Genomic DNA, 10,830 nt, shown 5'->3' with positions numbered 1-10,830 from the left:
GTGACCCTCCAAATCCTCCTTTAGCCACAGTAAGCCCAACGCCAGCAAGCCCAATGCCAGCAGCCCTCTCCCCTCAGCTCCCCTTTTGACGTGGCCTCCTTTAATTGGCTGGGATTGGTCAAAGTCTCCTGTGCCACAGCCACCTTTTAGCCCATGTTTTGTGCACTTTGGGCTTGCAAAATTGCCATTTTGAGTTTTGAAGCTCATTTTTTTCGGTGCTTTAGAAAAATGGCATTTGACTATACACCAAAATAATTAGGTTAATATTTATAATAAGATTTAATTTTTCAAAATCATATTTTATTATTAATATTTCAGATTTATTTTGTAAACCCCATTTTGTTGTTTAATTTCTTTTTAGTACTTTTCTCTCTCTATAAATAGAGACCCTCATTTCACATTATGTATGTAATATTTAGGTAGTAAAACTCTACCAAATTTTAGTCTTATTTATCATATTTTCGCTCTAGAATTTCATGGGAATGTCTAGCATAATAGGCTAACCTTCTTGGGAAGGTTATGATGATCCTATATGCATTATGATTTTGTTTGGTATTTTTGATTCACCATGTGCTTAAAGTTTATATATTTGAGAGATTTATTTTCTTTCATCTCTATTTCTTTATCTTGTTATCTATATTTATGCTTACTAATAATATATAGATTTTGTCAAGCACTTTTTATGTATTATCAAATTAGTGAAAATAATATAGATAATATCTTTATCATTTTCCTCATCTCATTCATTTATATTTACTTTTGTTAAAATCTATATAGAATTAGTCATGTTCTTTCTATGTATTTTATAAATGGTAAAAATAATATTTGTGTTAGGTTTTATGTCCAATCTCCTATTGCATTATTGTCAATGGTATAATGTCATTTTTAGATTTCTCATAATATTTATCTCATCTTTCCATGGTAGAGAATAATAATCATTTGAATACATTTTTGTAAAATCTAATGGGTAGAAGGTCTACCTGATAAGCGTACAAAATATACGCTTATTTATAACTTTTTCAGATTGATTTGGTTGTTTTTCTCAAGAGAAAGTGTGTATTTAATTTGTTTGGTGACCTTGTGCAGTGTGTCGCCATAATTCTGATTAGTACGAGAATTTGGATAAATATCTGTTTTAGTAGTCGAAATTGGTTAATATTTGGAGATGTGGTGCAGGCGATACAACGCCACTTGAGGATATTCAATTTTTGGCTTAGTAGAAACGACATCAGAAATTACGTTTTTATCGAGTACATTCGGCAGGCGATATATCGACACAAGGGTATTTTTGGAAATTTTTATGGAAATTCGTTGGTTTTGGTCTTTGGAAAAAGAAAAAAAAGAAGATAACAGAGAGGGGGAGTTCTGACGGCAGGAGAAAAGAAACAGAGAAGAATCTATTTTTATTTATTTTCTTTATGCTTTTGAAATTTAGATTATGTGATGAGGTTTAATATTATGAACTAAATTCTTATTTACAGTATTTTAATGTAGTCACTGGATATTCTATTTATCTTTAATGCAATTTCTAAGATGTCACATAAGCCAAACTCTCTTAAGTGACTGAATCATAAACAACACATGGTAAGTAAACTCATCTGCACGAAGGCAAATAGGACACCTTGGGTTAGATGGGACCCCACAATTTTTGAGATTGAGCAATAATGGGATCCAATCCATTGAAGCCTTCCAAATGAATATCTTTATTTTGGATGGGATCCTTAAAGTCTATAGAAATTTCCACCATCTAGATGGACTTGTCGAAGCCCTTTACACGAACGACTTGCCAATAACCACTACGAACATTATAAAGACCTTAGATCAGAAGTAGCTTGATTAGTGAGCAGAATCGAAAGGATTGCTTCAGCTTCTTTCTGGATAAAAGCATGCTTAATTAGTTGAATATTCCAACCTACACCAGGCCAAGAAGAGACTCAGCCATAGAACAAAGAGCATCACCCCTTGCCAAGAGAATCCACTAACAAGTAACTCTCTTCCCCACATGACACTTTTCCACAAGTACAAAGCCTTTGGTGGATAAAGGGGCTTGAAGGAAAGAGCAAGAAGGGTAATAAAGGCCTTTAACTACCTATGCCGCAAGACAATTGGGGTAGTTTTCAAGAACAAATACTTGATTGCTCTCTTTCCAACACCATGTCCTAAAGTTATCAACAACATCCCATCATTTCCAAGTATTTCTTGAATAAATTTGCATCCCGTGTGAGGAGAATGAAACGGGAAGAAAAAGTTCATCATATTCCAAGTCATTTATCTTCCACTATCATTTATATTATGTTGATCAACATACTCATCATGCATAAAAATGAAAATATTAAGACTAAAAGTGAGACACATATTGTCCAAAAGTCTATATTTATAGCAGTCCATGAGTTTGTTTCATGTCTAATTCCAAAGACATTAGTTTCTAAGTATAATAAAAACAAATATGTAATGACAACAATATAATAGTCAAAGTGTATGTGACATCTACAAAAAGAGACTGTTATATCACAAAAAGTATGTCAAATTTTCCAAACACTAGTTAGTGTTTACTGTTAACCCAAGATATGTTTCCAAGAGGGGGGGTGAATTGGAAATTTAAACTAATTTCGGAAATTTAAAACTTAATATGCCAAATTATGCAATAAATCAAATTTATCAAGTATAAGCAAATAATATGGCAATCAAATAGATATAGCAAATAATTAAACTTGTAATGTAAAGAGTTGAAGGTTAAGAAATCGCAAACTCTCGAATTTTACAAGGTTCGGTAGAACTAAGCCACCTACGTCCTTGGTCTTCAAAGCTAATGACCTAGCTTTGAGTTCAACTATCGAGCCAAGTTAGCGGGCTTGACTAACCCTTACAACCGGGAATTTTTCACCAAGGTATTTCCAAACCTCTTACAATAGTTTTCCACCACCAAGGACTATCAACCTCTTTTTCGGATTGTTGAAGTGCCAATCTCACTCTAACCGGGTTGTTTACAAAACCGGTGCCAACCTCACCTCAATCTCAATATGGGAATGTGTTTGATATTACAAGCAAAAATCACTCTAGAAGTATGATAATACAATGAGAAACCTAGAGTGATTAGCAAGCACACTTAGAAGAAATAAATACAAATTTTGGCTCAAGTGTGTGAATATGTGTTTGGATGAGTTAAACTTTGAAAGCTCTTTGAAATCAATGGATTTGGTTTGGTATATGTAATAAATGCTCAGCCAACATCCAATTTGAAGTAAAAAACGAGTTTATATAGAGATTGGGAAAAAACTAGCCGTTTATAGCCGTTAGGGATCAATTTGCGAAGCTGTCTGCCGCGAACCGGAAGTCCGGATGAGGGAACCGGAATTCCGGTTGGAAGCAACCGGAATTCCGGTTGCCCATCCGGAATTCCGGATGGCAAACAGAGAGCAAAATCAGTTTTAAGCCTATTTTCCCGTTTTTCAATTCTTTATAACTTTTAGCTCGTTTATCCGATTTCAAAAATTCCAATTGCGTTACGACCGTATCGGGATGTATTTTCTTAAAAGTGAATTTAGGATAATTATTTCTCATTTTAAAAAATCACCATTTTTTAGTGCGTGAGTGAGCCAAATTCTATACTTATGACTTAAAGTATACTTGCAATCACTTTACAAGACTAAGAAATGAAGTTAAACCTTTATCTTGAGTTTCTTGAGTCTTGAAGTCCATTTCGGGTCGTTTCCAGAAAACTTGGTAAAATGACCATTTTGCCCTTGGTCATAATTTTGACTTTGAAGTGCTAATTCACTTTAGTTTTTGCTACAAAATCAACAAATCATTAGTAACAAATAATAATCAAATATTTGTTAATCATCAAAACAAGGAGACTTAAGAGTTTGGGTCAACATTTACTCCTTCAATCATCCAAGTGTTGATCCTTTATATACTCAAGTTGGTACTTGGGTTCTTTCAAAGCAGCATCAAAAATCTTCCAGTGTCCTTTTTTTGCAAACAAAAAAATCTCAAAAAAAGAAAAAGCCATTGAATAGGCATTGCAAAATGGGGTGGCGGGGCGGGGCCCCAACCCGACAGGGCATCTTTGCTCCGGTAAAAATGGGGTCCCGCCCCGCCCCGCCCCACTATGAATTTAAGCGGGGCGAGGCAGCCCCGCCCCACTAGGAATTTAAACGTGGCGGGGCCGCCCCGCCTCAATTTTTTTTTGTATACTCTAACTCAATTCTCTCATGTTACTTATATACATAGTACGTAAATTTGATATTTTATATGTGGTTTAGAATATTTTTAATTTTATATAGACTAGAAAAAATTATAAATATTGAAAAATATGTTTTATATAATTCATCCTTATTCTTGTATTTATTTTGTAAATTTTAAAATAAAAAAACAAAATATAATATTTGATGGTGTAGTTGATACCAAGTGTAAAATATAAAAATTACAATAAAAATAATATTTAGGCTTGGGGAAAATTCTAAAATTATAATTTAATGTTTCTTAAAAAAAAAAAGAGTTAAATGGGGCAAATGGAGTGGGGCAGACCCGCCCCAATTAAGCCGGGGCGGGGCTACCTGCCCCGCTCCAAGAAACTAATCGAGGCGAGGCGGGGCGGGGCAAAATGTTCCCGGGGCGCGGCGGGGCAGAAGCGGGGTGGGGCAGACCCGCTCCATTCACATCCCTACCATTGAATTTGATGAAGGCTTCCGGTACCCATTTTTTCTTGTTGGACATCACCTTATCTTTAGCCTCCTCAAAGTCTGCCTGGATCGTCTGAAACACACAATGAATGTTTTATTAGAAAAATCAACCAGGACCCAATTATGTATCTATTTAAGTAAGTCAATATTTTGTCACCTTAATTCGAAGATCCCCGTTGGCAATCAAACGAGCTTCAGTGAAAATTGCCTTGACATCAGCGCCGGAAAAATCATCCTCACTCCTCACAAATTTTTCCAAGTTCACGTCCACAGCTAACGGCATCCTTGATGCGTGAATCTGCAACGCAGAGTGAAATAGATACACAAAGAAGAATTAATATAATGTTGAGAAAAATCAAAATCATAATTTGAGAAAATGATAATCAAGTCATACTTAATGTTACCCGGAAAATGCGTCTTCTTGCTTTGATATCAGAGAGAGGCCGAGGTAGAGCAATTCTCCTCTCTATTCGACCCCGGGGTGAAGCTGAAGCTGGATCAAGAATCAGTTTAGCATCTCCTCTTGAATCAAAACCGCCTAACTGGTTTAGCTGCTCCAGCCCCCAAGAATGAGCATCATACCTGCAAAATGAAATGATATATAAATGATCCAAGCTCAGCAATGTGCAACAATGAGTGATTATTCTTATAACATTAAAATGTAATAGAAGAATGGCTCACCTCTTTGTATCATCATCTGCAACCCTAAAGAGCTCTCTAACTAGTTTTGTACCAATTCCGAACAACTTTTGAGTTATGAAAGCGGCTAATGTTGAATTAGCAACTGACTAAGAGAACATAAGTAAAAGGTATAGCTCAGAAAGAGTTTTACAATTCAACCAAATAGATCATCAATGTAATAATAGATCATGCAAAATGCACAGATTAAGTTTAATCCTCTATGAGCACATGAGAAGAAAACAAAAATATCATAGTTTGCTCTGTATTGCTAAATTTTTTTAAATTAATTAATGATCATTGCTATTGCAACTTGGTACCGTTTTAGTAAAACTTTTTGATTATTCCTACTTGGTTTGTCATGGTATTCCAACCATTGTTTTCTTTTATTATACAAATAAATATATATATATATATATATATATATATAAAAAACAACACAAGACTCAACAACAAGCACAATGATGAATCACAACAAAGATAGCAAACTAAAGAATTTAACAGGAGCAATAAAACTGGAACAACAATCTTGAACTCTAAAGCTAGTCTCTCAAAATCTTCTCTCTGTAAAAGCATATATTTTAAATATATATATATATATCTTGAATACATACCTCTGTCGCGCGCTTTGTGCGATTAATTTGAAGCTCCTCTGAATGTGTTGTGCGATTATCATTCTTCAGCCGCGGCCTCATGATCGACGAGAGAGAGAGAACAACTGTCTTTCGATTTGTCTTCTAAAAATTGAGCTGAGCTAGGGTTTTGAGATTGAATCCCAATAGTTCCTATTTATATATCATCCCCCAAACCCTTTTCATGGGCCCCTTGGCTTGGCAGAGTTCATGTACATGTTCATGGGCCGAACAAGTCTGCAAAATAAACTAGAAGATTTTTCATATATATATACAAGATTATGTAAATAATGATATACAAATAAACTCACATAATGTGGTTTCAAATAATATTGCAAGTTAATTTATGCATAATCTAATAATATATTTTGCATATTTGGAAAATCTTCAACACAAAAACGCCGGCTCACCAAGGATCTCGTCCTTTCTCCATTTTCCTCTTCTATAATTAGTTTGTGCCTTAATAGTCTCAAGTCAGTTGTTTGGAAGAAAACTATGGTGTAGATTGTTTGATGATAATCCAAGTGCTCTTAGGTTTTTATTAATCTTTTCCAAGAAGAATTCATGTCCTTATAGTTCTGACTTCATGACATTTGTTTCTGACTCTTGAGATTACAAACATTATCTTGTACTTGTACTCATAAAACTTATGATTTTTTAGTGTGTTGTAGCATTTAGAAGGAAGAAAACTGAAGTTTGCTATCTATGAGCAACTCAAATCAATCACCAAATTGAGAATTATTATATATGTTTTTAAACTAAACTAATAACAGAAAAGGAAAAGGACATAATGTTTTTATTCTTCTTAACATATTCTCTTATTAACTGAAATTTCTTTTCATCTTAGGAAATTGATTGCTGAAGCAATCGATGACTATGCATGGCTCCAGTAAGTACTATATATCTTACTTATTTATGCTCTTTTCGTTTTGTATTTGTTCCTTCCATCTTGTGTGAATCCTTTTCTTTATATATATATATATATATATATATATGTTTGGATTGGTTCCTTGGATCTCTACTCTATTCATCCATTCTTGTCAAAATTTCACATTGGTAATCTTGAATAACTTTATTTGTGTATTTGTCTTCATGAATTTTTTTCAAAAATATGTTTTGAATAGGCTCTGCATCTGCATGGAATACTTCATCTGTGATTGTAACGGTACTAGTATTTTTTTGTTCTGAAGGTGCATTATTAAGTGGGTTCAGAAAGCATGGAGATAGTTCTGGACTTGTTGTGATATATAAACGAACAAAATTGTAGTGATGCTGAAATCATATGCTGTTTTCTTGAGACAAAACAAAATTGGGATTCCACATCCTATGCTTTTCATATGGATTCCAATAATCCAAGAACAAAATGAAAATGGCCAGTCCAGTGATACATACATATATTTATTCTTGGTCAATCCAGGGAATTTCTTATGCGTTCAATGAGAGAGAAGACCAAAAGTATTGTGTCTTGTTTCATTCATGTAAAGTATTACTATTATAGCATGTCATAACAAGATCAGTCAGAGGATCAAGTAGCTGCTGCATTGGGGTTTTTGTAGATGAAGAATGTGAAAAAGAGTAAGTTAGAGGAGGAGCTGAGTGTGTGAATCATTTAGTAGATATTTCTCTAAAGTTGGAGATTAAGTAATCTTGTTGTTGTTATGATTATTGTATAGGAGGAATAGGAAGCAAAAATACACAAATGATGTTGATTGTCATTATTAATTAACTCATTAACTAATTAATTATATTACTATTTTTGCAGGGAAACAGAAGTGCACTTTAAGGGAGAATCCATTGCATAATAAAATTTGTATTTGTATTTGATGCTGATGATGATATGAGCTTTTCTCTCTAAAGCCTGCCAGCCAGCCAGCCCCTTTGAGTTTGAGATTTCTTCTCTCGTTTCCTTTCCAGAAATGAGATCACTTTATATATAATTAAATTGCTTTTTTATTATTGGCGGCTTCCATAATTATATCATATTAAAAAACTCAAACACTGAAACAAGAGACGCTGCGAGAGAATTTATGTGGAGGAAGAAAATTCATATTCATCATCATCATATATTAGCTAGCTAGCTAATATATTCATTACTTGAACCGAGAATTCATATTCATCATAGTAATAATAATCCTAATTAATAATAATAGTAGTTTATGTCATGCCAAATGCACAACGAAAACACATATAGTACCATCATGCGTCATCATCATCATCCTTATCCCTCTCCCCCTCCTCATCTGAAGCATCTGTAAAATCATCATCATCATCATCGGTTGGTTCACGTTCAGGAGGGACAGGTTTAGGAGCTTCAAAATAAGATGGATCAGGTTCTACATCAGATTCTGAAGACTCATATGCCAGCTCGTCAGGCGCATCGTACTCTCTGAGCAACTCCTGGTCGATTTCTGGGTAGTAAATCGCAGGCCTCACAAACTTGACAATCATATTTTGTGGATCACGACACATCTTTCCCTTGAACACAACTAGAACTTCAGCTTCATAGAAGTTGAAGTCTGTGCCCTCTAATGTCAGGAAATACGTGCGGGACATGGGTGTAGCCGTTGCATTCACTCGCACAAGTGACTTCAGCCCGATAGGTTCCTGCACCCAAAACTGCACACTGTCTCCTCCTCCTCCTCCTAGATAAGTCAGTGCAAGATTAGCTGCCGGCAACACCCTCCTATCTTGCAATGGATAGCGTAACAATTGATATTTACTTGGCTGCAAATACTGATGACCTCTCCATCTACCCACATAAAATCCCTGCAATGCATATATATATATATATATATATATATACATACCTCAAAATCTTTTATAACCAAACCGGAAAGTGAGGAAAGGAAGAATTTCATTTTAGTGAATCGATTTTTATAGACTGTGGTAGAATTTTATTTGTCTCCTATATATGTTAGATTATTACATGCATGTTACGTTTAATATTTGAACGTATTTGATTGTTTATTGTACGGAATAAAATTATGAAACAAAAAATAATCTAAAATATAAACAGAATTGATCATAATAAGTTACCTCTCTTCAAAAAAAAAAAAAAAATCTGAAGTTGGAATCCTCCCCATGATCATAAAATATATAATTAGAAGTAATAAACGAATATAACTTTGTTGTTTTCCATTTGGCACAACTATGTTATGGAATTTTGCATGATTCGATAAACCTCAATTCATCTTAATTAGTGCCAGCTGTATATAAAATATATTAATCTATCTATTCTGCAGTCGAAAATATACTTTAAAGATGATAAAATAAAACAATAATTAAGCAAGAGTCGAGGGTCAGAACTGAGCAATGCTGTAATCAAATCAAACTATTACTTTAAAATTTAAATGAAGGCAGCACGCAGTATCGTGACATTTTTTTTTTCTTCTAAATTTTTAATATTAATAATTGATTAAGAAAGAAATTAAAAAGTGTCAAGATTTAATTAATATTTGTGAAAAAAATAGAGAGAAAAAGAGAAAGAACCTCTCAACACTAGCATACAATACAATACCTCTCAACAACAACAATCTTCAACTATAAAGCTAGTCTCTCAAAATCTTTTCTCTCTCTATATATATATACATACCTCTGTAGCGGTAATTAAACTTGAACGTTTCCTGCGATTACTTAGAAGGTCCTCTTCGGATCATCGGAAACAGAGAGAGAGATAATTATTAATTAGTTTACAAAGAAGAAAGTACATGAATGCATAGATACATATGATCAACGAATTAAGGCAAAAGTAAGAATATTATACCATAAGAATACCGGTGACCATTCTTATATGTACCAATATGATTAAACCGGATCTTCTTCGGCGCCATAGATGATCGATTCAATCAGAGACAAAGATAAACAACACAAATCTCATCGAAACTGAATCCCAATAGGTCTTATTTATATATGGCTGTCATCCCAACCCGCTTTTGGAATTTTACACAATTCATTACAATATATTTTTTAATTACTATATTAATACCAACCAACATATTTTCATTTATATATATAAATCTAAACCGATTTCTCATTTTAATATAATTGTCTTTATTATTTCTTATACTAATATGTCCTAATTTATTAATTGGCGTGATATTAGGTTATCCATTTAAAACTTACCTTTCAATTTTTTTTTCTCTTTAAGTTTTTATTCAAAAAGTTTTCTGAACCCAACTGTCATTTACGTTTCCCAAACAAAGCTCTTTACCGATTTCTAATCTTAATTATTATAATTGTTTGATTTCATTTGTGTATATTTATTCCCTTGTCATTATTATCATTAATTTTATATATTAATTGATAGATATATTCATTTAGGTCAAATATTACATTTATGTGTATGTATTTTATTTATGGGAAATTACAAATTTTGAAACTAAAACATATAAGGAAAGTGACTGAACTTAAGAAATTGTATTTTTATAATTTTATATATTAAAATGGTATAGATTGTTTATATTTTTGTAAATAGTTTAAGTAATGTTATTAGTAATTTTTTTAATTTTGTTGTATATAAGTGAAATTGTCCAATCCTTTTCATATTAGGCCACTCAACGCCTTTGGGCCCATGACTTGGAAGAGTTCATACTTTCATGGGCCGAACAAGTCTGCAAAATTAAATGGGCCAGTGAGGAACAAGACCCAATAACTGTCTATGGATTAATAGAATGTCACTATTGAAATAAAAGTAAGAAAATTACCAAAAACGTGAGTTACGTAATGGATTGTGATTTGATTTTAAAAAGGGGTTTTTTTTTATATATATGTACAACAAAAACAGAGAAACTCCAATAATCATATTAGATATATTATTTACAATACAATATGCAATA

The 10,830-nt window shown here is 33.2% G+C and overlaps 2 protein-coding genes across 4 annotated transcripts; both read right to left on the bottom strand.

Moving 5' to 3' along the window:
- Positions 1-4,372: 4,372 nt before the first annotated feature.
- On the bottom strand, positions 4,373-6,138 carry LOC133805342 (26S proteasome regulatory subunit 4 homolog). 3 transcript variants are annotated; one of them, XM_062243502.1, is made up of 5 exons: positions 5,978-6,138; positions 5,367-5,473; positions 5,090-5,267; positions 4,843-4,983; positions 4,376-4,758 (listed from the first exon to the last, which is right to left on the bottom strand). In XM_062243502.1, exons 1-5 carry the CDS (start codon positions 6,056-6,058, stop codon positions 4,540-4,542), a joined length of 726 nt encoding a protein of 241 aa, XP_062099486.1. In that variant the 5' UTR covers positions 6,059-6,138; the 3' UTR covers positions 4,376-4,539. The 3 variants fall into 3 exon arrangements, 2 of the variants coding, with proteins under 2 accessions (XP_062099487.1, XP_062099486.1); XM_062243503.1 differs by lacking the exon at positions 5,367-5,473 and having other exon boundaries at positions 4,373-4,758; positions 5,978-6,111; XR_009878932.1 differs by lacking the exons at positions 4,376-4,758; positions 5,978-6,138 and having other exon boundaries at positions 4,855-4,983; positions 5,080-5,761.
- A 1,906-nt stretch (positions 6,139-8,044) lies between these two features.
- On the bottom strand, positions 8,045-9,913 carry LOC133804218 (uncharacterized). Its single transcript, XM_062242374.1, has 3 exons — positions 9,759-9,913; positions 9,588-9,640; positions 8,045-8,761 (listed from the first exon to the last, which is right to left on the bottom strand). Exons 1-3 carry the CDS (start codon positions 9,823-9,825, stop codon positions 8,192-8,194), a joined length of 690 nt encoding a protein of 229 aa, XP_062098358.1. The 5' UTR covers positions 9,826-9,913; the 3' UTR covers positions 8,045-8,191.
- Between the last annotated feature and the right edge of the window lie 917 nt (positions 9,914-10,830).

The sequence above is a fragment of the Humulus lupulus genome, chromosome X (assembly GCF_963169125.1).
Source record: "Humulus lupulus chromosome X, drHumLupu1.1, whole genome shotgun sequence".
Lineage (NCBI taxonomy): Eukaryota > Viridiplantae > Streptophyta > Magnoliopsida > Rosales > Cannabaceae > Humulus > Humulus lupulus.
This window is presented reverse-complemented; position numbering and strand designations above follow the sequence as displayed.

Bases quoted from the DNA above. Each gene is read 5' to 3' on its own strand.
- LOC133805342 (XM_062243502.1), bottom strand. From the start codon at position 6,058: ATGAGGCCGCGGCTGAAGAATGATAATCGCACAACACATTCAGAGGAG. The intron at 4,984-5,089 runs GTAACATTAAGT...TCTGCGTTGCAG, and splicing joins CAAGAAGACGCATTTTCCGG to ATTCACGCATCAAGGATGCC. The intron at 4,759-4,842 runs GTGACAAAATAT...TGTGTGTTTCAG, and splicing joins ACGGGGATCTTCGAATTAAG to ACGATCCAGGCAGACTTTGA.
- LOC133804218 (XM_062242374.1), bottom strand. From the start codon at position 9,825: ATGGCGCCGAAGAAGATCCGGTTTAATCATATTGGTACATATAAGAAT. The intron at 9,641-9,758 runs GTATAATATTCT...GATGATCCGAAG, and splicing joins TGGTCACCGGTATTCTTATG to AGGACCTTCTAAGTAATCGC. The intron at 8,762-9,587 runs GTATGTATATAT...TATGCATTGCAG, and splicing joins GTTTAATTACCGCTACAGAG to GGATTTTATGTGGGTAGATG.